At 34.9% G+C, this 25975-nt stretch overlaps 1 protein-coding gene across 5 annotated transcripts; it reads right to left on the reverse strand.

Moving 5' to 3' along the window:
* Positions 1-4699: 4699 nt before the first annotated feature.
* Positions 4700-21421, reverse strand: LOC107774567 (tRNA (cytidine(32)/guanosine(34)-2'-O)-methyltransferase). Of its 5 annotated transcripts, none has more exons than XM_016594128.2 (13): positions 21015-21421; positions 13969-14092; positions 13368-13489; positions 13200-13293; positions 12614-12663; positions 11733-11782; positions 10907-11015; positions 9180-9240; positions 9033-9085; positions 8263-8355; positions 8035-8098; positions 5622-5729; positions 4700-5356 (listed from the first exon to the last, which is right to left on the reverse strand). In XM_016594128.2, the coding sequence occupies exons 3-13, from the start codon at positions 13392-13394 to the stop codon at positions 5115-5117; spliced, it is 951 nt and encodes a 316-aa protein (XP_016449614.1). In that variant the 5' UTR covers positions 13395-13489; positions 13969-14092; positions 21015-21421; the 3' UTR covers positions 4700-5114. The 5 variants fall into 5 exon arrangements, with proteins under 5 accessions (XP_016449614.1, XP_075094335.1, XP_016449612.1 ...); XM_075238234.1 differs by having other exon boundaries at positions 5622-5744; positions 21015-21420; XM_016594126.2 differs by lacking the exon at positions 13969-14092.
* Positions 21422-25975: the final 4554 nt, after the last annotated feature.

The raw sequence follows: 25975 nt of genomic DNA on the forward strand, positions 1-25975 counted from the left end.
TAGCATAGCTTGCGTCCAACGACTTTATTATCCCTCTGATGTATTGTGCTATAACTTGTTTCAGTCTTAAACTTTTTCATTTCTTTCCCCCTTCCTAGTTACAAGCACAGCTTAAATTCTGACTGGACCGACAAGTTAGACACTTCTGGCCCATTACAAGGCCCAAACCAATCGGACAAGATATAAAATTAGAAAAATTAACCCAAATAACCGTTCACCTAATTTCTTAAACTAAAATTAGCCGGAGGATGTATAATATATGTATATATATATAGTTCATATATGATATATGTATAATTGTGTGTAGTCAATGTATAATCTATGTATACCGGCTAGAAAAAGTAAACATTGTATCTGGCCAGCTATTTATGTAACAGTTCCATAAAATTAGCCGGTCGGTCGAAATTAATTGCACTCGCTAGCCCAAAAAAAATATAAAATATATATTTTTTGTTGGCTATATTTTCGGAAGCGACTAAAAATATACATTTTTCTCAAGTATCCAACATTTCTAAATAAGAGAATGAGATGGATTACGACAATACAAGCTTTGCTCCTCCACTACATGGCCCTATTGGCTCTTGCACATCAGCACTGTATCTGTGCTGATTACTTGGCTATTTCTTCTTAACACTGATAAAATTAACTCAAATAACTGCTCATCCAACTGCTTAAATTAAAAATAGCCAGTGGAGGTATAATATATGCATAGTTCATGTATTATATGTGTATAACTAGTTTTAAGATACGTGTGTTGCGTGTGTACTCTATATCAGTATACATAAGCTCTTGAAAATAATGAATATTGATCCCGCTAAGCCAACTTAAAATTAAAAAATTATGTCAAGGCAAAGTATACTAATGTCTTATCATAACTTCGATATATGAGTCATTTATTTATTTTTACAGTTGAGACATAGTAGAATAATATGTTGAATTGTATTCATATATCATACGATAATACTATCTTTGTTGCCTTAAAATATGAGTTTTATTTTATCAAGTATTCTATCTAATATGAACCAGTTAGAGTGTAGCCCGGGCCCAAAAGCTATCTAGTATTGTTACTAATACTATTAGTTTAGATGTCACTCACTTTTTCATTTAAATCCACCGTGTTGGTTATGTAAATGGTGATAAATTTATGCCCTCAAGGGCTATATGTTTCAGGTTGGGCATCCTTCTTGGTAAAATAGAGCGTAAGTCTTTACAATATTTTTCGGTAACACAGTTGATATGTACCAGATTATAAATGACTCGACTATAGTGGGAGAAGTAATTTTTCTACCAAAGTTATCTGACCAAGAAATTTAGTTGTGAGGAGTCCTGCAATAGTCTTAGAATACATAATATTTTGCAATTGAGAGAGACATGATATATGGTCGATTCGGCTAGCTTGTGTAGATAGATTTTAAAGAAGTTACATCAAGATCGGAAAATGAACTTAGTATACACACTGCAAGTGTAATAAATTGAAAAAATAAGATATTTCATATTTGTAAATCACAATTACTTTATTTTCTCTAGTTGGTTTGCCAATATTAAAGGTGTCAATATTACTTAGGTAAATTTGTACTAAAGGTGTCAATATTAAATAGAAAAGGATGTAGTTAGACCAGAGATCCAAGAATGTTGAATTTTTCTTGTAGTTATATAAAACATATTATTTTCACTCTACCAAAGTACATGGAAATAACCAAACTGAGCATAACCTAATCCTTTTGATAACTAACGCTACAATGAAGCTTTACTCCGAGATGTCACTTTTTGTGCACTTAAAGTGACACTCACATATTAGCAGATGTGATGGACATTTTATCTCTATCGAAATTATCAAAATGAGTAGCAGAATTATTTACTAAAAGATTTTATATGAAGATGAGGAACCGTAAGAGCTAGTAGCTGTGAGTCATAGGTAATATCAGTACAAAAGTTATTTGTTTTACATTAAAATGTACGTTCACAACAGTACGCAAGCTCAAACACTGGTCCAACATTTGGAAGCTCTTTAGTTTAATTCTTTGTTAGCTTTATTTTATATCATATTTATTTTAATTAATTTGGAGTTTGTTCTTCGCACATTGACCCAAAGAAAAGGATAGTTCTTGTGCTATATTTCATATATAATCCTAATTTATCATTTGAATTCAAGGAGCGGCGGGTTCATTTTACAAAAAGTTGGAAAAAACCCCTATTTACAAATCATTATGAGATCTTCTAAAATTATCTGAGTAAAATGTGGTTGGGTTAGGGGGGTGGGGGTGGGGGTGGGAATTTTATTAAATAATAGTAACCTTACAGACTTATCCAATTAAAAAAACCGATTCCAAGCATAATTATCAAAATGAGCCTAAGCAATGGACTAAGAAATGCAATTAGCAAATTAAAGGACAACTAAAGTAGTAGATATATAACAGTGATGCAAATCTTCATATACATCAAAGCAATACGTTTAGCGAAAAATGATATTATTATATGCTTGTTGAGCAAGTGTTATCTCTTTTAGCAATTGTAAGATGAGCATGTATCAGTCTAATATTTGAAATTCTAAAATGTATATAAAATTATGACATCTCGACAACTCTTTATTTTGATAAATTAATTTGCATTTTTTTTAAATATTTATGCATGATTTATTTTATATTTGGTTTGGGAAAAGTATATACTTGATCTCGATATTTTTGAAGTAAGACAATTGTACCTATATATTTTTGTCTCATGTTCCTGTAACGTCCAATTAATCTAATAGTAAATTTTTTACCAACCACATATGATTCTCTTCTTATCCAATCTAAAATCATAAATGCGATATTTAATTTTTCAAGACTATCATCAGTATATTGGAAATCACCTCGAGTGCCCAAAAAATTAGGTGTCATTAAAAATAAGTATTATGATAGAAGTTGTAATCAAACTAAGTTTACAATGAAGGTGCATATTTCTTGAATGTGGAAACTCGATCATGCTTATTGTAATTGTGTGATTTTTGATAATTAATTTTTGCCATTTCCTTTTTGTCACCTATACGTCCATTACATCAATTTTTGTTTGTAGAAAGCGTAATGGCTGTAGGTTCCTGTAATACATCTTAACATCTAGAATAATCCTAGTAAGTGTTTGGCTTTTCTTATTATGTTTATCTTAAGGAAAAGCTAATATCTTTTCGTGCTTTACGTAATTTTAGATAATATTAAGTAAGATTTAAATCATAAATATTTGAACTACCAAAATAATCATAAGAGTTTTAGTGGTACGTCTTCTTTTATGCCTTTGCTCTGTTATTTTAACAACTGATTCGATTATTTATATTGTTGTATACTTTAGTAGCAAATAAATTATGCAGTATATGACGCACAAAATTATTTTATGTAATATTTTAAGGGATAATTTTTATAAATAGAGATGGGTACTGTGCCTAGATAATCATGCAATTATTTTGATAATGTTTTTTGTTCTTGCTATTTTGCTTTGAATTTATGTTAATTATAAAAGAACGGTTCAACATTAAAGTCTTCCTGAAAAATTAAATTTTATCACTTGTTCTTCAAATTAAATTTTACCAATACAAACGGTAGTTTTAGAATATTTAAATACTCCCAAGCTCTCAACTGAGTTTTAAAAGACCTAAAATGCTCTAGATTACATTTCAAGCATAGTATAAATATTTTTTTTCCACAAAAGTTTAAAATTATTGAGCACATATTAAACAATATATAAAATAGAAAACGGGTTGTAGTTTAGCTTGCTCCGGACTTAATAGAAAATCTTAGAAATCTTATCCTCATCCCTTTATACAAAAAGGTGAAAATCCCTATAAATTGTACCATCTTACGTGGCCTAGTGGAGAATAAATGACTAAGCAGCTGTACATGTAGTCAAAGTAGAGCTGATTATTTGGCCTTTGCATAATATCTCAACCGTACCGTTTATTTACTTATTCCGTATGATGGCAATTGTAGTAATAATGAGCTAATTCATGAAAAATATTGTTTGTCCATGAATTAGCTCATTATTACTACAATTGCCAGAATAAGTAAATAAAGGGTACGATTGAGCTATTTTGCAAAGCCTAAATAATCACTCTACGTTGCTTAGTCATGATGGTACAAGTTACAAGGATTTTCACCTTTTTGTATAAAGGGATGAGGATAAAATTTCTTAAGGTTTTCTATTAGGTCCATCATATACTGTGAGAAAGCTAAATTGTAGCCCATTTTCCATTGTATATAGTGTCTAATATATGCTGAATAAGTTTAAATATGTGGAAAAAATTAGTTCTTATACTATGGTTGAAAGGTAATCCAGATAGCATTTTAAGTCTTTTAAAACTCAGTTGAGAGCTGAGTCTACATTTTTAAAATATTCTAAAACTACTGTTTGTATTGGTAAAATTCAATTTGAAGAATTAACATAAATTCAAAGCAAAAGAGCAAGAACATAAAAATATTATCAAAACAATATTGACTTTTATATGGTTATTTAGGCAGAGTACCCGTCTCTATTTATAAAACTCTATCCCTTGAAATATTACATAAAAATAATTTGATATGTCAAATACTGCAATAATTCACTTACTACTAAAACTCTTATGACTATTTTGGTAGTTCAAGTATTTAGGATTTAAATCTTATTTGATATCATCTAAAATTGCGTTAAAGCACGATAAGATATTAGCTTTTCCTTATGATAAACATAATAAGTAAAGCCAAACATTTACTAGAATTATTTTAGATGTATTACAAAAATCTACATCCATTACAATTCATACAAACGAAAATTGATGTCGTGACGTATAGGTGATAAAAACTAATTATTAAAAATCACACAATTACAATAAGCATTATCGAGTTTCCATATTCAAGAAGCATGCACCTTCGTTGTAAACTTTGATTACAACTTGTATCATAATACTTATTATTTTTTAATGACACGGGTGATTTTCAATGTACCAAATACCAAACTTAGTTGAGAGGAGAATTAGAACGAGTGACGTGCGCCTACCACGCGTCACGTGCTGTACTAACTTTGCCCTGGACACAAGTAGATGACTCTCATTTGGTGACATATAAGCGATTTTCAGATGTCACAGAATGGAATAATTCTGGATGGTAAGATCAGGAGTTAAGAGAAAGCTTCTCTAGGTTTTGGATTCCTTGATTCGATGTTTTCTTCATTTCAAGAGCTCGTTTATATGGCGGTGCAATTGGAGGTTGTACAGGATCTAAACACTGATAGGTTCCATCTGCAGCTTTAGGAAGTGGATATGAACGGTCTGAATCGTACCCACTAAGGTCTCCACAAGCCAGAAATGGAATATACATCTTATTAGGACCTTCCAGCCATGCACTACTGCAATCTGTCATGAAACAAAAATGTTTGAAAGATGATGCAAAATACAAATATAAGCGGAATTAAATATAATCTGCATTTATAAAATGGAAACCACATTACTTCCAACATAAAAAACAGCAACTAGAAACTATATTCCAACACGAAGAAAAAGAAATACAGGCAGAATTAAGATCCATGTCACTTGCCTCAAAAATCATAAGGTGGCAAAATTTATAGTTAGCGTAAAGTAAAAGGCCATTTAGAGAAGATGCATCTGCACATGAAATTACCTAGGTCCTCTGTGCCAGATGGACTTCCAATCTTTTCAAGAAGGCGATGAAGATCTTTCTCATTAAATCCTTCAGGTGGAGAGTAATTCTCGCAAACTGCAAATGCCTCTGTACAAGGTAACGCTAGTATTAGATTTATGTGCATAGCAATTCTAGTGTTGCTTTAAGATATCTTCCACCCGGAAATATAAAAATACAAAGGTGTGCTTGGTAGGAAGGAAAATGTGTTCCACGGAAATCCAAGTCGGGGTTGGGGTTGGGATCGGGGTAAGGGATAGGGTTAGTGTCGGGGTTCGGGACGGGGTCATGGTCATGGTCGGGACTTCGGGGTCGATTGGTGAAAGTGTCGGGATCTAGATAGAGGGCGAGATTAGAGTCGGGTTCGAGATCAAGGTCGGGATCAATTTACGAGGTCGAGATTGGGTCCAAGGTTGAGGTTCGGAATTCGGGGTCAAGTAGTGGTCGGGGGTCAGGACCGAGGGTCTAGGGTACGACCCCGGGACCTCACCCCATATCTCGACCCTGAGCCTGAACTCCGCCCGGACCTTAGGCCCAATCCCGAACTCGACATCGGACTTGTACCCCTACTGCCCCGCCCTCACCCATTTTGTCTCGGGGTGGTTGGGGTGAGATCGTGGTGTAGGGTGGTAAGTCAGGGGTTTGGGGGCCGGGTTGGCAAAGGTGTGGATTGGGGGAGAGGCTGGCGGTGAGGAAAGTAGAAAATTTGTTTTGGAAAATGAGTTTCTCTCTTGGTAGGGAAGTCATTTTCCCCCAATTGGAGGAAAATGAGTTCATAAGGAAAATATTGTCCAAAATATTTAAGCCAACTAAACACGAAAAAATTGAAAAACATTTTCCTTCATACAAAACACACCCCAAGTTTCATTCCAATTCGCATTTGATATATCTGATATATCTTATAGACTCCGCTAATCCTAAAACACCTACCGCTAATTCAGAGAAATAACCAAAGTTGAAGCCGGATATACAAACTAACTCTGCAGAAACATCATAAGGCAGTAGACCTTACCCCTACCCCTGGGTAAAGAGGTTGTTTCCAGTAGACCCTCGGCTCAAGAAGATGAAAAGAAACAATAGAATAGTAACAACAACAAAGGCTAGAAAGATAGTACCAGCTCCCTAAGAAACAGGAAGCAATCAATATTAGGAATATTTCTGTGTGAAACAACAAACATGAGTCCTTTCTAGATTGTAAGGGCATAAAGCAAATACTGAAAATGGCATTGGTAGCATGGGAATTATTGTGCAGACCAAAGAAGTATGGAGGGTTAAACATAAAGGGGTGTAAGCTGTGGAATGTAGCATCTGTGGGGAAACTGTTATGGCAACTAGTGACCAATAAAGAAGTGTTGTGGGTAAGATGGGTGCATGGTGTGTATATGAAGACGTGTAGGAACATTTGGGATCACAATCCACCTGTGGACTGTAGCTGGTATTGGAAGAAGATCAATGGATTAAAGCATAACATGTCTCAATGGTACAATGGGAGCACATACACTCTGGAAATGGTGCCTGTTCTGTTTCGAGTAGTTATAATGCGATGTTAGGCCACATGTCAAGATGCTGGGAAATGAGTTTGGTATGGAGTGGAGTGATGTTACCCAGGCACAAATTTGTGCTATGGATAGCAAATCAACAGAAAATGCTAACTAAGGAGCGACTGTTGCAGATGCATATTTCTATCACAGGGGATGCTGAATGTTGTATGTGTGACCTGGGAGTAATAGAGTCCCAACAACATTTGTTTGGTGACTGTTGTTGGGTGACAACTATGAGAGATGCTCTGGCAAGGTGGTCTGGCATCAATATACCAACTATGGCTATACCTGAGACATTACAGAGGATTAGCAGGAGGCATTGGAAGCAATTTAAAAAAGAAATAGCAGCAGCAATGATAGGAGCAGTAGTATATCATACTTGGCGAGCTAGGAACTGGAAAATCTTCAGGCAAATCAACTTGAACATGGAATTTTGTGTTGGACAAATCAAGAAAGAGATTGCAGAAAGATTGAGTATATATGAAGAATCTAGAAGAGCAAGACGATGTCCATTACTGTTAATACGATTGTGTAATTAGACTGTAGTACAGTTGGTATTTCTTTTTGTAGTAGATGAGCTCATGTATTTAGAGGATGTTTTTTTTTTAGAGGTCGTGCTGAACTGGGATAAGCTAGTACACGCGATGCTCGTAGGATGTAAAGCTTTTGGGTTGTTATGGTAATATTCACAGTTTATTACCAAAAAAGCAAATACTGAAATCCTTGAAATTTTACAATATTAACTTCTCACGAAATATTACAACATTATTAATTTGCAAGAGCTCGCAAATGAATGGGTTCCATTAGCAGGAAAATTTGCCACGTAAACAAGGTAGAAAACATTAGCTACTCACCTATGCTAGAATTCCGACTGCTCTTTGGCTTAGCAAAAGTCACTTCTGTGAAAAATAGTTTTAGCTGCATTATGAAGGCAAAACATAAGCAATCCACCATGATAACTCAAGAATGTAGAACATCCGACAACAGAAAACAAGAAACAGAGGTCTCCCCTAAAGACTAAACGAGATCTTGAATGAGTGAGGAAACTAAATCCAAAAATAATGAGTACACGTGCAATGAACCTGACAGTAAAGGAGGCTTGTGTCTTTTCCTCGAAAATTTTTTGCTATGAACTTTCCGCCTCCTTTTAGTATGTGAGTGACAATGGTTAGGCCCTGCAAGTTCAACCACCCAGGTGACAACTGAGATATCTCCAAACAGAGACTGAGAACAACATGGCAGACTTACATGAGAAACATCTCTTTAAGCACATATAACTGATCTTTCAAGGAATAAGCGAACACTATAAGCAGGATACCAAAAAACTAAAAACGAAGTAAGATGACATACAGAAACAATTATTTTCGTTTTTTGGTAATCTATATACAAAGCAACGTGAAATAGTGAGATAACATCACCAGATAAAAGAAGAATAAGTTATCTTCCTCAAAACAATAACAACAACAACCCAGTAAATTCCCACTAATGGGGTCTGGGGAGGGTAGTGTGTACACAGACCTTACCCCTACCCCGAAGGAGTAGAGAGGTTGTTTCCGAAAGACACTCGGCTCAAAAAAATAAAAAGACAAAAGAAAACACAATTTATCATGGAGATTTACAAAAAAGCATTTCTTTCAAACATCCTAATTAGAAAACAAGGAACTTCTAATTAGGCTTTCAAGTGTTCCTGGACAACAATGGCACTGATAATTTTATAGATGCAGGCATGCAGCAAAGCCATGAAAACTACACATCTATATGAGTGTGCCTTTTAGAGTTATTACAGTGTTGCTATATTGAGGCGAATATTATTCACTAAATTAATTCCACCTATTTTCTCTTAGAAACTAACCGCCAATATAAGCTGGGACTGAACAAATTCATCCATGTCATGAAGTCCCGTTACTGCAACATAAGAAAAACATAAGCACAGATTAGTTTCGTCAAATACAGCAAACATCAAAGTAATGTATCAGGGCAGTTGAAAGCAATTTCTTACCATCAGGTGCACCATCACAGACAACAAGGTCAGCCTTGCATCCGTCAAAATGTCTAATAACCTGTTAGAAATTGACAATGGTGCATATAAATGGTTAACCACAAAGCATGAGGGAAAATAACATATTACTAATATCTCCTAATATACTCCTTGAAGAACGAGAAAAACAAAGAAGAGCAAATGTAAAAAACGTAGACAATAGGAGACGAACACACTAAGATAAGAAGCCCAATGTATTACAACATTATGAGTAGCATGGATGTACAATATTTTTGTTGAGCAAATTGCAGCACCATCCCTAATTTTTTGCCTAAAATGCAAACTCAATGTTTTCACAGCCTGAAGTCATGGATCACGCCCCTTGTGTTATAAAAGTTATTTGTGTAGCAGTCCAGCCAATAGTGACACAGATCAAGGTATAAAAAGACACACATCAAGTTCACCACATCCAATCCTAAATTACACGAGAACTCTCAAAGATGCAGTTGGACAAAACTAGCCACCTTCATTCCAAATTTAACCTTCTCTTTCTCTGAGCATTATGTCTAATGGGCATTGTTTACCCTCAAAATCGGATAACAATTGAATTTATACGTTGTTTTAAGGATACGTGATATAACTTGATACAAATTAAGAAAACAAATTGATATTGAAGATAAAAGAACAAATACAAACCACACGAATTGAACAGCCTTGACCTTCGAGTTTGATCACCCTCGAACCAAGAAATGCCTCAACTGATGTATGAACAGAATAACAAGATGATAAAAGCTAGAAATGACAGTATATTGCTTTGTGTTGCGTATTGCAATGTATGTTACAAATGATCAGACCCCCCTTTATATAGTGGGGGAATCCTATTCTTGATACAATTCCATATAAGGTTAAAAATCTCATGATTTGCCAATTAATCGGCCTCTCATTGATATGTGCCGGGATTTCCGCCGTAATCCCCAACCGGTCACGAATATTTCGTCTTTCTGTTATTTGGCTTGGCAAATTTCCCTCGATCTCGTTTGGTCTCGATCTTCTTCGATCCCGAGGTCACGATCTCAACGATGTAACTTCGCACCTCGGTTCGATATAACCCGAGATCGAGCTTAATCCTCTTACGTTTCAGTCTCGATTGGTCACACAATAGGCGGACCCGATGAATCTTAAGGGAGATAAATTCTTTAAGAGATATTTCAAGAAAATTAAACAAAATAAATAATAATGGCTTAAGTAAGAAAGTAGAGTGATATAACTGTTCCATCCACTAAATTTTCTCAGCCATCGAATACTCCATCCATTCTAAATGCTCTGGTTTTTTTAATAATTAATTTTAGATTCTCTCAAATAGCTCTACTATGGAACAGGAAAAGGTGTGTTACTTTCCTTTTTAGGTAGTCAATTTTTTCAAAATGTCTGCTTCATCCATTTCAACTTTAAAATTTTGTTCTTCATATGGAAGACATTATGAAAAAATACAAACACTAAAATTTCCAAAAATGGTTCTTTTCTACTTAAATTGCTTATATTTCCAGAAAAATATCCACAATCAATTCTCACAGTTTATAAGTTTTTGTATTACATACCATAGATAATAATTATCTCAATTCATGAAAGTGCACATGCATCAAATGTGCCAAAATGCTAGTTATTATCGAAAGCTAATTAGGAAGTTATAAAACAGCCTTCAAATAAAATTTCATATTAAATAAATGAAACAGCATAGGGATCCATACCACTTCAGCTGTTTTAGCATTTGTTATATCACCCTGTACTTGAATAACACCTTCAATGGGAGCCATAGGCTGTAAGTCAATAGCCACAATAAGTGGTAGATCGTCGTCCCTAGAAATCACATGAATAAGAAAGATAGTAGCACCTCACATTACATGTTGGTGACATGGCCAGGAAAACCAACAAAAAATATATATAAGTGATAGCAACTTGACTTTTACAATTTTAAAGTTGGTCGAAGAGTGAATGTTAAAATCTCCTCTCCCACGGACGTATTATAGCTGCAACGGCAAGCCTCTAAGGTATGAAACTTGTCAACAGCCTAACTCAATCACCATTAGAAAAAATTAATGGAGAGCAACTTTTTCCCATTCCACGTGGTCATGTGGGGCAAGGTCAATGTGTTACTAGGATCTAGGAGAAGAGGATGCAGCAAGCTGAAGCTTTGGTTCATCCGTTCATGACTAATTGTTCTTCCATATTATTACATGATGAATATGATAGCATGCTGATTAACTCTCTTTCCAAAAGATTGAATTAGGAAGAAATAAGACAAAAGTCAAAACAAGTCACAGAAGCACCAACTACACAGGAACACTCTATCGTTAGATTTGAAAAGACAACTTTATAATATCATTATAATGGGCATATTTATTCACTTTTTCTTAGTAGACTAACTAGCTAAGTGACTAAGATATTTGCTGGATTAAGAAACATTGACCTGGACAACCATCTCGAGCTCCTAATATGAATTATCCATCAAAAAGACGAACAGAGGAAAGAGCAATTGACATAGAACCAATTCTACAAAAAGGAAAGTATACATACTTGGTATCAGGTGACAACTTTGCTGGGAGATATAACTTCCGGCTTAAAACCTATAAAGAGAATAAAAACATTTAGGGACTTGGAAATGGAGCACACAATAAGGAGAAAGACATGTAGCACATAATTGTATTTCTTTACTTTTTCATATCTTTCATTGTGGAAAGTAGTGGTACTATCAGAAACAAGCCAAATAATGGTGCACCATAAAACATAATGCCAAATCCAACAGCACGTAGATATTTGTCCAATAAGAACCTCTAAGAATCAGAAAAGGAAAATTCTTTCCATTTATTTCCCTAGTAAAGTTCACAAATTACAGTCTAAAAAACATAGTACTTTCCGGGCTTAAGACTGAACTCCCTCTTTTTTAATTCTCAAGATATTTTCAGTTCTAATGTTCTATGTAGGTCTGTTCCGTTAGAGCTTAAGAAAGCACAGAGGGGAAAGACTTTCAAGTTTAGAAGCCAAATCATATGGCAAAAAACAAAAGTTTGACCAAAATAAGACACCATAATACTGATAACCTTGGGTAAAGAGAGAGACACAGAAGGGGGGGGGGGGGGGGCAAACCTCTACATATGACAACATTTGTCCTATGGCATTAGTCACGCAAGTGTAAATACGTATATATGCAAAGATATGCTGAGAACTTGAGAATCACCTCCAAAATCTATATCACTCTTAAAATGATTATAAATTATAGTAATCCTTTCAAATAAGCATGAGTAAGCACAAGACTAAAGATATCAGTTGTGTTATTCTGAATAAAATAAAATAAAATTAAAAAGGCAAATCTTTATAGCAGGTGATTATTGATTACAGAGCTATACCCAGACACAGAAACAACAATAACCAACTAACAAAGTTCCAATTATAAATACCTGACTCCAGCTGCCTGGTGCTGCACACAAATCCACAACTCGCTTCACACCTGCATATATACAGGGCAATTAACGAAATTCCACAAGCAAGCAATTCTGACCAACAAAGCAACGTAAAATAATATTAGTTAACTCCTAATCTGCAACATTTTGCTGAAAGAGTATACTAGCATCCATCTAATCATTCAACATACAATTATTTCAAGCTCTAACCAAACATATTATGGGAAACATAAAAATTGATATCTTGTTCTCCATAGTCCATATAAAATATTGCTTCAAAACCTGAAAATTTAGCTTGTCTACAACTTCTTTAATTTTCATAAAAGGGATTAAGCCCTACATCAGGAGCTGCATTGTAATGAATTAACGAAGAGCTGCCAACTTTTCCAGATCCATCAAAAAGAGAAATCACAAGTAATAAAAGTTTTTACTCATTAAAGTCAGTTTGATAACGAGAAGCCGTTCTTTTCTTGGTAAAGATAAAATGCAGCAACTTTAATAATATTAATCTTTTTCCTTACATGTGGAGTCAATCAGGAAAAAAAAACTATGAAAATTGCAAGCAAGTTATTGAGAAGAGAACCTTCAAAGATGTTAAATTCCTCATCAATCTGAAGGAGCTTGAAGGCACTTCGGGCACGCCATCCTTCTTCCTTTGCTTTCCGATAGTAAATATCCTACAAAATTGAAACCTGTTAAGGATGAAGCGTCTGGTTATAAGCAAAAGAAAACGTCTGCATAAAATCCATACTCTTTTGTCCCTCGATGCTTTTCCCATCGCATAAACCTTCAGTCCTCCAAATTGCTTCAATATTGATGGAGTAATTGAATTGGGCCGTAAACTATGGCAGCAAAAGACTGAACTTTTTTAACCTTTAAGAGAATTGAAGCGGCAATGTCAAGTTTCTTAGCTAACCAACTCGCTAGTTATTGCACAACCAAAATAAAGATAGCTTTTTTTAATGACCGAGAAATTAAGACCCTTAAGAGAATAAGGATTTGTCTGGGCCAATCCAACAGCAACTTTCGGAACTCGGGGATAGGGGGCCCTCCCCTCTACCTTCTCCATTTAAATACTCGGATTAGTTCTCATGGAGCAAGGCTCTAAACTGTGACTTTTCAAATGCGGTCATTATCGCCCAACAATTCCTTCAGCTTATATGCGTGATATCCGTGAAGCTATATGCGTGATATGCGTGATATCCCAAATATGAGCCGTGCTAAGACCTAAAGGTTGTGGTTTTTCTTTTGGGACTTACGTCGAACAACTTATGAGCAAATGCTGGGATTTCGTTTAACAACACAAACAACATGTAAAAATAAGTTAACAGAGTATGAGCTGGAGAAGTCACCTGACTACACTTCAATTGAAGCAGAAATGAAGGCGTCGCCGGTTACAAAATTGGTGGACGTCGAGTTCAGCCACCGAGACGTAGAAAACTTTTTTCTTCTTCTCTCTTGAACTGGCAATTGGTTCTGGGCCAAGCCCATTTTCACAAATGAACCCAAAAAAAAAGAGCCCAAATTTCGTGCCACTTTTGAAATTATTGGTTGGTATTGTAGAAAGATAATACGGCAATAAAGTTACAAGTTGCTGAATTAGTAATATATGAATTATAATTGATGTTTCTAAAAGATTTATGCACTTAACACAGTAGTACCATGTTTGTTTTTTAAATAGAATTATTTACTTTCCTGCTTTAAAATTGTCACATCTCCTTTTTCCCGAGAAATAGCGAATTTTTCTAATTAAAGTGACATTATTCGTAATGGGATTATTTATTTAATTTAGAGTCGCCACTTGAAATAATTTTTATGGTGTCCTAAGTCACCGATTTATTTTAAAATCCCAAATCGAGGAAAATTAACTTTATTTATGGTCTGAACACAGAAGACCGGGTAAGGAATTGTGTTAATCCGGGAGAAGGTGTGAGGCACTCCCAAGTTACGTGGTTTTAGCACGGTCGCTCAACAATTAATAATTGGCCTAATTATCTTATTTATTATATGTTTAAAACCTATTGTGCATTTCTACTTTTTAACTACTTTTAATTATTTATTTAACTGCTTTTAGTATTTATGAAAGTTATTTGAACAAGTCGCGATGTCGCGCACTTATTTTTTTTGGTACATATTGCAATCGCGCTAAGTGAAACGCACCCGCGATTTACAACATGTTTAAAATCAAAGAAAATAAAAAAAAGAAAGAAAAAAAGAAATAAGGAGTTTGTTTGGTCTTAGTAAGAATTAGGCCAAAAGCCATCTCAGTGGCCCAAATGCCTTAATTCCACCCGACCCAGTCCTTAATCTACCCGGTCCAATTCAGGTGATCTAAAACGACGCCGTTTCAAAAACGGCTAATCTTGGCCTGTCATTTTTTTTTTATCTGACGGTCTGCAACTCACCCCTCATCCCCTTAAAATTGTCCACCACCCCCCCCCCCCTAAACCATAAAGACTCGTCCACTTCACTCATCTCCCTCAAATCTCTTGCAAGCGGCCCACCTCCGCATACCTTCAAACCTTCACCAGATAATATTCACTTCCCTCTCTCCTCAAATCCCAATTTCTAACCTAATTTTCTGGGTTTTATTGCACATTAAACCCCTTTTCTAGAAGCTTCCCATATAATCAACTCAGATTCCTTATCTTTGCTTTCCAATTACCCCCTTAAGTTCCTGTTAATTACAAATGAACTACCCTCGAAAGAACAAGCATACTCAACAGACTGAACCATGCTTCAATTCCCAACGGACCAATTAATCTAAAATTATACAATTAGACTAATTATCTTGTAATTGAACTACTAAATCATGCAATTAACTATTACCCTAAGCATATAACTAAATAATTAACGAACTACAAATGCAAAGTTGCAATTAATTAAGAGCTAACCTATTCTGGTTAAAATTAAATCACACAAACAGAAACAATCTCAATTAAATGCCAAAACGCCGACAAACTGGTTTTTAACCAAAACAACAAAACAAAAAAACGAAAATATGATAGAATGAGGCAAAGGTATACCAATCGAAAGAAAGACGACGCTATTGAAGCGATTTTCCATGAGGTTCTGCAGAAAGGATAGAAAGACTGGCTACCGAGACTCCCGTTTGATAGGGAACTTTCAGGCTTGGCGACCGTGTTTGGTTTTTTCTTTTGTCTCAGGAATGGCTGCAATGGCCTTCAGTGCCTGATCAAATTCCTCATCTTCACAAATCATTCCGACAACTGGCCCATTGGTGTGAGTAGGCAGAGGATTATTCATCATATTCGGGGCCTCTTCTTCCATGAGAACTATTGACTTGGCCTCAATGAGGTCTTCCACAGCTCTTTTGAGAGTCCAACAATCTTCAGTGTCATGTCCCATTGCTCTGGAGTGGTATTCACTCTAGCATCAGCTTGGTGTGAGGGGGACTCGGGGTTTGGGCGGTTCGGAGCCACTAGCTGCATCAGACCTAGCCTGACTAGCTTTAGAAACAAACTTGAATACGATTCACCAATAGGGGTGAACCGATTCCTTCTAAGGGGCTCTCTTGGGCGAGGATTGTATTGGGAAATATTTGGTTGGGAAATATATGGAGCTTGATAGGGATGGGCATTTCCGGGAGGTGGAGCTCGGCTTTGTGTATAATGTTGTGGCCGCGTATAAGGTTGCGCATTCATCACCGTATAGGAGACGGTGCCACGGCATAAGTAGCATCTTGATGGGGATAATAGTGTTGTGGGACCTTAGGAAGCATATATGATTGGTTGAATGCCCTATAGAACCCCTTCGAGCTCAAAGCCATCATGACTCCCTCTACTCTCCCGTTTCTGTTCATTAAACCCCCGAACCATTCTGAACGGCCTGTGATGCATCCTTAATAGCAGCTTGACTCAAGATTAGGCCCGTTTTCAAACTATTTTTTACCATCTCCCCAATTTTGATAGCCTCAGCGAACGGTCTACCCATAGCAGACATCATGTTCTGGAAGTAGTTCGCTTCTTAGGCCTGGAGAACGACCGTAACCATTTCAGCTTCGTCCATTGGAGGCTTTACCCTGGCAGCTTGCTCGCGCCATTTGACAGCATATTCACGGAAGCTTTCTGTTGTTTTCTTTTTCAAATTGGATAAAGAGTTTCTGTCGGGAGCAATGTCCACATTATACTAGAACTGGCGGACAAAATCTCGAGCCAAATCGTCCCACACGTGCCAATGAGTAATTTCTTGATCGATGTACCACTTGGAAGCAATTCCGGTGAAACTTTCTCCAAAATAGGTCATTAATAGCTCCTTTTTTCCACCAGCGCCCCTCAGCTAGTTACAGTATCGTTTCAGGTAGCGATCGGGTCTCCGTGCCCGTCGTACTTTTCAAATTTTGGCATCTTGAAGCCAACTAGCAAGTGGACAAGGGGAAACATACACAGGTCGGAGTATGAGACGCTCTTTTGGCCGCTCAAGCCCTGCATGTTTTTCAGGCTTTGTTCCGGGATTTTCATCTTCCGAGCCATTTCCTCTTGCTCGGGATTCTTGACAATCTTTTCTTGCTCCACCGGGAAGTCACATTGCGGAGGTTGATTAAATGGGTACGGGGTCACATATATTATTTCTGGTTGAAACTGTGGACCAGGAAAGGTGAACGTTGGAGGCTCAACATGTGGCCGTGGTATAGTTGGTTGTATGGCGGTGTAGACTGGTGCTACAGAGAACATTGCTGGCGGTGTCCTTGAATCTGGCGCCTAGGGGTGAACCACAGAAGGCATGCCAGGACCATTTGACGACATTAGAGGGTATCCACATGGGATGATCAGATTGGGCACAGGGACGTTGGTAGCCCCACATGGCCAGGGATCAACTCGGGGAACCCAGGTATTGCATTCGGTGATTCCCTACCATTAGATCAGGCGTCCCACATTTCAAACATGCGGAGACGCAACATCCTATTTTCTTCAGCAGCTACTGATTCTAGCTATGGCATAGCCGATGCCGGACTATCCTCAGAGTTGATAATTGGTAGAATGCTTTCGGAGGCCATAGGAACCTTGCCTTTAGATCATGTGAAGTATGTATGAGAAGCCATATTACCAACAAAACCAACAACCTGAACAAAACCTGGCTAATTTGCACACCCAACAACCTTGTTAGTCTTGAGGCATTTAACATATAGGAAATTGCAAGTTGGGATGCAATGCACCTAACAGCTAAACGTTTCTATCATGTGTTTGAACGGTTGCATATTTCATCCCGGCCTTAAACTAACCGTTTTTCACTCTGTACCTCTTTTCTTTCATTTCTACCTTTCTTTAATCACTCTTGATTTTCTCATTTTGTTTATGTCGCTCTTTTATTTTTGGCTCTCTCTTTTCTTTTTTTGTTTTTGTCACTCTTTTATTTTTTGTCGCTTTTTTTTTTCTTTTTATTTTTGTCACTCTTTTCTTTCTTTTTCACTCAATTAATTTTATGGCTATGATTGAATCTGATAGGGATTGCCTACGTATCATGACGCTGCATGAATCAGATCATTACGTAGTTCAGGAATACCAGAAACAGAGTAAATAAACTAACTCTTTTTTTTTCTTTGTTTACTTTTTATAAAACTCAGACCATGAAAGCTTTTAGAAAAAGAAAAATATTTATTTTTTGGAATTTTCGAAAGAAATGCTTTTAAAGAAGAAAGAAAATATTTTGCATTTATGGTTTTGATTTTTTTTTTTTTTGAAATGTTTGAAAGAAAGACTTCTAAAGAAGAAAGAAAATATTTTTTGGATTTTTTATTTATTTTTTTGGAATTTTTGGGAAAAAGACTCCTAAAAAAGGTACAAAATATTTGTTTGAATTTTGATTTGATTTGTTTTCTTTTTTCAAATTAAAGACTTCTACAAGAAAATATTTTTCAGTTTAAAACTTTTTTTCTTATTATTTTTTTTATTTGTTTGGGATTTTCTAGAAAAGACTCCTAAAGAAGGAATTAAAGGAAAATATTTTTGGATTTTTAAAAATTGGGGCCGGAACCGATGAGGTTTGCCTACGTATCTCACATCCGGTGAGAATTAGACCCGCGTAGTTCGGTCAGTTTTGACGGAACAGGGAAAACATGGCACTTGAGATTTTTGGCTCATTTTGAAATGACCTTTTCCTTTCTTTTTTTCTTTCCTTTCTTTTTTAAATTTCAGAAGAGTTTCAGGATTTTCAAATATCTGGGTTTTTCATAACCGGATAAATTTTCTCACTCCTACCTCACTTTACTTTTCTCCATTTTCTGTATTTATTCTAGCAGTCAGTCAACATGCAAATCAGATCAAACAAAATGCACAAGTAGCACGTAGGATGCATTAGGATGGTCTTTTATTTTTGGGTACATCAGTCCTAGACGGACCCAACACCTATGTTGAATCATCCCAAGTCAAATGCACGTGATGCAAACAAACGTTCCTAATAGGGATCCGGCATGAGGCTATGTTATTCTATGTTTTAAAATCCTGAGGGTGTGTTTTAGACATGGCTTACCCAAGCGGACAGCTCGAGCCAAGGTGGGGGCAATGTACCGGGAGCACGATAGTCTACCCGGCCTAGTTGCTGATCAAACCTTGTTCTATTTGGTACGACCTCTAACAGAAAGGTAGGCGACGCGTACGTGTGTACTATAATTTTAGAAGACTCGGAAGGGAGGCGTAAGAAGACAATTTAGTACATTTCAAAAAATATCAAAGCGGTAAATGAGCGGCACTTTGCGCGTTATGCCAAAAAACACAGTGTCAACACTAAACAAAGCCAAATACATATTACATTACAAGCTCGAATTCTGAACCCTGAACCAGAGATTCTGGGTTCGTTCCCCAGCGGAGTCGCCAGAGCTGTCACACCTTTTTTTTCTTGAGAGAATAGGGAGTTTTTCCAATTAAAGTAATATTATTCGAAATGGGATTATTTATTTAATTTCAGAGTCGCCACTTGGGATAATTTACGGTGTCCCAAGTCACCGGTTTATTTTAAAAATCCCAAATCGAAGAAATTTGACTTTGTTTAAAGTCTGCGAAAATCAGAAGACCGGGTAAGGAATTCTGTTAACCCGGGAGAAGGTGTTATGCATTCCCGGATTCCATGATTTTAGCACGATTGCTTTAATCATACATGTCTTAATTAAATTGTTTAATTACGTATTTTTAGAACTTATGTGCATTTTATCTTTTACCGCTTTAAATTATGGTGCTATGGATTTATCTTTGAAACGGATTATATGTGTGTAAATCCGTTTTATTTGGGGCGTTAAAATCGTGTCACGCGTACGTATACACAATTAATCGCGCTTTATTAACACTAAGATTGTTCAGCCAAAGTTGCGCGAACGCGTACTTTGATTTTATTTTGGGAATCATAATTATGTAACGCGAACGTGTACACAATCACGATAATAAATTAAACGCACGCCTAAAGCATACTAGGAATATTCAAAAGTTGTTTAATGTTCCTACGGTTTAGGACTAAATGATCGTGGAAAGAATTTACATCCACGCTATCCCATTAACTCACTTAAGTTTCTTCAGATGCTGGCTCCCTTTTCCTGCCTTTCTACTGTCATGTTTTTTGGTGTAATAATTACAAATTTGTAACTGCAACTACTCCTCTAATTTTAGTCACATAACCTTGATCACGGCACATACAAGTACTAACTTGTATCCAGTATATGAATTCAAAAACACTCGAGTTAGAATTCTCATGGTACCATCTCATTCAGAGCTATAACAAGCTGTCGCTAAAGAACCAGATAAAAGTGAAATTTTCTAGAAGACCACCAATATAGTGCAATATATACAAAATCAAATGTATGGATACAAATCTTCACATGCTATGGAATGCTGAAGAAAGATGAGGTTATAAATGAACTTCTGGTGACATACAACATATAGAAAATGAATATCACCTCTGCAGTTTACCTTAAAAGTTCAATCAATGCATGCCACTCAAGTGTAACTTAATGTTCAAAAAATAACAATGAAATATAAAGAAAAAGATAGATGGGACAAGAATAGACAGAGAACATCTACAGAGTGCCAGTTCACATCATAATTAAAAAAGCAGCAATATTCACATATCCTAGGGGAAAAAAAAAACATTAGAACAACTTAAAGATATACTCATCTAAAGAAACTAATTTTAAGCTTCCATTACACATTTTCCATAGAAGACACAGATCATGTTTAATCGAATCATTAGATAAGGAAATCAGTATCAGAAATTACAGAGAGAATTCACGGTTTCACAATCCACTTAAATTCATTTTCAAGTAATACAGCAAATAGGACTGCAAATAAGTGCATATCGCCATTTTTAGCTCAAACATTCAACAAATCGGGCCGTGAAAATAATATTTTTGCATTCAAAGAGAAATATGAATACATGAGTAGTCAGAACTTACTTATTGAAAGCAAGGGAACAGTACAAAGTACCAAATAAAGGCCATAAATGAGTCGGAATGGGCTTCAGCAGAGAAGAGCAACAGAATCAGCAAACGAACAACAAATTTACAACTCAAACAACCTTCGAAACCCGGAAACGATCAAGCCATGTAGCGGAGATTTGAACAGCCTTTTAATCTTCTTTTTTTCCGATTTTTTATCTCTTCTTTTGAAGTTTTCTAGATCTTAAATTTTGATGTGCAGGCTTCTTCTCTCAGCAATTCAGGCGTGTGTGTGATTGAGTGTGTGTGCATGAGGTGCGGACGAGAGAGTAGGTATGAGGAGTGTAGGCAGATTAGAGGGAAATGGAGAAGAAGAGGGTGGCGGCTAGGGAAATGGAGAAGGAAGCATACATTTTCTCAAAATAAATTTGAGTTTTATTTGTTATAGATTTTACTTATATTTTGACAAAATTCCAAATATCAAATCTCAATAGCTGTTTTTGGGCCAATATTATATTTTTTCAATTACCCCAAACTTTTGTATTTTATAAAAGAGCCTACAATTTATTATTTTGTAATAATGTTGTTTCGTCTTTTCGGTCACCTGATAGTGTATCATGTAATTTATTATAAAAATAATAATTTTGTATCAAATTTATTTATATTTAGGACTATGGTTTGCGATAATATAATGAATGTTATTGATAATGATATTGTTGGTTATTTGTGATAGTTTTTAGAACTTGTGGCATAAGTCATGTTTCATGTTTTTTCAAAATAAATTTGGGAAATATGTTTTGAAAACTGATGTCCAAACACATTTTCATCTTCAAACCAAACTTACCCAAATCAATTTTTTCATAACAAATTTGGAAGGTATATTAGGAAATTAGAGTAAGGGGAAGTTTGGTCGTTTAAGGGATTTGGGAAAAGAAAACGACGTAGTTTTGGTGTCAAACTACGTCGTTTGGGTAGTGGCATGGGTGGAGCTGGACCAGATTTATGGAGACTGGGCTTGGGCTGATTTTTATGTAGAAATGGCGTGGTATAGTCACTTTTTAAAGTGGTATTTACTTTTTAGTCAGTGTTTTTAATGTTGAGCAAAAATAGTCACTACTCTATTAAAATTGATACGAAAAGTCTTTTTTACCCTTTCTTCATGAGTGATGTGTAAATATTAAGGACATGGTGTCCTTAACTTCATGAGTGATGTGTAAAATATTAAGGACACTATGTCCTTAACATTTACATTGCACACGTGAAGTTAAGGACACCATGTCCTTAACATTTACAATGCACATATGAAGTTAAGGACATGATGTCCTAAAGTTTAACAACAGAAGTTTCAAATACAAGTTAATGATATTATGTCCTTAACATTTACATTGCACATATGAAATTAAGGACATCACGTCCTTAATATTTACATTGTACATATGAAATTAAGGACATCATGTCCTTAATATTTACATTGCACATATGAAGTTAAGGACATCATGTCCTAAAGTTTAACAACAGAAGTTGCAAATACAAGTTAATGATATTATGTCCTTAACATTTACACTGCACACATGAAGTCAAGGACACCATGTCCTTAACATTTACACAACACATATGAAGTTAAGGATACTGTGTCATTAATATTTACACATCACTCATGAAGTTAAGGACACTATGTTCTTAACATTTACATTGCACACATGAAGTTAAGGACACCATGTCATTAACATTTACACTGCACATATGAAGTTAAGGACACCATGTCCTTAATATTTATACAACACTCATGAAGTTAAGGACACCATGTCCTTAACATTTACACTATACATATGAAGTTAAGGACATGATGTCCTAAAGTTTAACAATATAAGTTGCAAATACAAGTTAATGATATTATGTTATTAATATTTACATTACACACATGAAGTTAAGGACACCATGTCCTTAACATTTACACTACACATATGAAGTTAAGGATATGATGTCCTAAAGTTTATCAGCAGAAGGTGTAAATATAGGACATTTTGTCCTTAATATTTACACATCACTCATGAAGTTAAGGATATTATATCCTTAACATTTACAATGAACACATGAAGTTAATGACACCACGTCCTTAACATTTATATTGCACATATGAAGTTAAGGACATGATGTCCTAAAGTTTAACAACAGGAGGTGCAAATACAAGTTAAGGACATTATGTCTTTAATATTTACATTGCATACATGAAGTTAAGGACACCATGTCCTTAACATTTACACTATACATATCAAGTTAAGGACATGCTGTCCTAAAATTTAACCACAGAAGTTGTAAATACAAGTTAATGATATTATGTCCTTAACATTTACATTGCACACATGAAGTTAAGGATACCATGTCCTTAACATTTATACTACACATATAAAATTAAGGACATGATGTCCTAAAGTTTACCAGCAGAATGTGTAAATATAGGACACTTTGTCTTTAATATTTACACATCACTCATGAAGTTAAGGATATTATGTCCTTAATATTTACACAACACCTATGTCTAGCACAGGGGTATTTTTGTTCGGCGGGTAAAAATTTATTAAGTACTGGCTAAAGAGTAAATATATTTAAAATAGTGGCTAAAAAGTAAAGACATCTCTAATCAGTGCCTATTTGTGCACTTCCCCCGATTTTTGTGGAGTTTGGGCCATCCTCTGAAGATGGCCCAATTTATTTGGAGCTTTAGCAGGCCTTTCCTTTCTTTAATTTCCCTTGATTTGAAACTTAAACATGCCCACAAATCCTAAATTAAAACCTATTTTTGCACAATTCACCAATTCATCTATTTCCCAATGTTAACCTTAATTAAAAATATAAATCAAACCAAATAATTAATTAACTAATACTAAAAATGACTAATGTATTTTTTGTGATTTTTTTATTTAAATAAAGGCTTTTAATATATGATTAAAATCCTAAAATGTAACTAAAATCATAAAATACACTAAATGAAAGATAATATATTTTTTGATGATTTTTTATGATTTAAAATATTTCTAAATATGTGTGAATAATGCGAACAAATGCAAAAAAAAAAAAAAAAAAAAAATCACTCCTAAAAGTCTATAAAAGCAATTAAAATTATTTTGGACTATTTATAGGAGTAATTTCCTATGTGGGGCAAAAACTAAGTGCTCACACTAACGAAAGAAAATTATGAATTTAAAACTAAAAGCTAAAAATATAAAAATGACCATTGTCTTTTGTGATTTCCATTTAATAATGCAATTAATATGTGATTAAATCAATAAAATATAATTAAAATCTAAAATGTTATGCTATGATGAATTAAATAATATTATGATATTTTTTATGATTTTAAAATGCTAAATATGCACAAAGATGCAACTAAATGCAAACAAACAATTAAAAGAAATCCCTAAAATGCTATAAAAATTAAAAACAATTAGAAAATTTAATTTTTTGTAGATTTTGTATGAATATTTTCATAAGGCAAAAATTACGTGCTCACAAGCATTAGATATAAATTATATAATGTGGGCTATTTTTGTCATTGGAGAGCTTTTTACGGTATAATAGCAATATTCCCTATATTCGTATTATTAGTAATACAACGTAGTTAACTAAATATCTGACCAAATTTTCCAACAACCAAATATCTTAGTAATGATAGTACTACGTCTGTGTTGACACCGGTATTTTAAAAGGTATTTTCGGAGCGAGTTCCGGGGCGAGAGGGGCAAGGCCTACCAAAAAAGCCCGGGGACGATGGTATGGGGCGAAAGTCTCAAGAGGCCTACACCCAGCAATTCGGGGCGTACGGGGCACATTTTTTTAGTGAGGCGTAAGCCACAAAGATTTTTTAAATTAAAACAAAATTTATTGAATAAGTCCTTCATATAATACCCAAATTCTCAAAATTCAGCTTGGTAATTACTCAAAAGTTTTAAAAAGGAATTGAAATGTATTAAATTTAAAAGTTTTTAATTGATTGAAGCCCCAATTCATATTTTTTCCCAATTTTTTATCTTGTCCGCTAGTCTGCTAATATCTCCTAAAGCAACGAATATTCAATTTTTTTTACAAATATAAAGAAAACTTCATAGCAACAAGTTCAAAGTTCAAATTGCACGTTAGTCATCATTTTTGTTCCTTCATGTAGAAAACTTGATTCTTTTCGACTCAAGTTACTTGAGCTTCTAAGTAGCGTATAATAGATTGTTTTGACTAGTTTTTTGTGGGGATGAAGCACATAGCATTTTTCCTTTCTCTAATCTAGATTTACAACAACAACAACAACAACGAGTGAATTTCCTACGTGCAATTTTTTTAAATATATATATATATATATATATATATATATATATATATATATATATATATATATATAAGGGATTAAGCGCTATCTCACTTGATGGGTCTCATGTCTTCTATAGTTAAGGTGGAAGTTCGAATCACATCAATAGCGTAATATTCCCTTCCTCTCCTCCCCATGTAATAATATATATTTTTTAACTTCTATTAAAACTTTTATTGAAAAATAATTTGAATAAAGATTATCTGGTTGGAGATGTGATTGAGAGTCTTGTGAATTCAATTCCATACCTTTTTCCTATTATGAGTCCTTTTCTATGTTTACTCTTTTTCGAACTTCCTTTTTGGTTTATTCTTATTAGTACTTTTCTCTCTCTCTTTATTTCCCCACAAAAGTAAGCATTGGAAAAGACTTCTTTATCTAGAGCATGTATCTAATCTTGAAAATGACTATCTCCTAAAGTTTATTAACAAAACAAGAAATCGTGTCACGTGATTCTGCACCAGCTATAATCAATTTACTATACTAATTATATTTTGTCTTTTTGTATTTTCTTGTCAAATTTTGAAGCAACCCATGCTTGTATACTTCCATGTTAATTGATTTTCATATCAAATCTTCTTTTCTTTTTCTCTTTGAAGATTCCCTTTATTTTATTTGTTTT

Source organism: Nicotiana tabacum, chromosome 19 (assembly GCF_000715075.1).
Source record: "Nicotiana tabacum cultivar K326 chromosome 19, ASM71507v2, whole genome shotgun sequence".
Lineage (NCBI taxonomy): Eukaryota > Viridiplantae > Streptophyta > Magnoliopsida > Solanales > Solanaceae > Nicotiana > Nicotiana tabacum.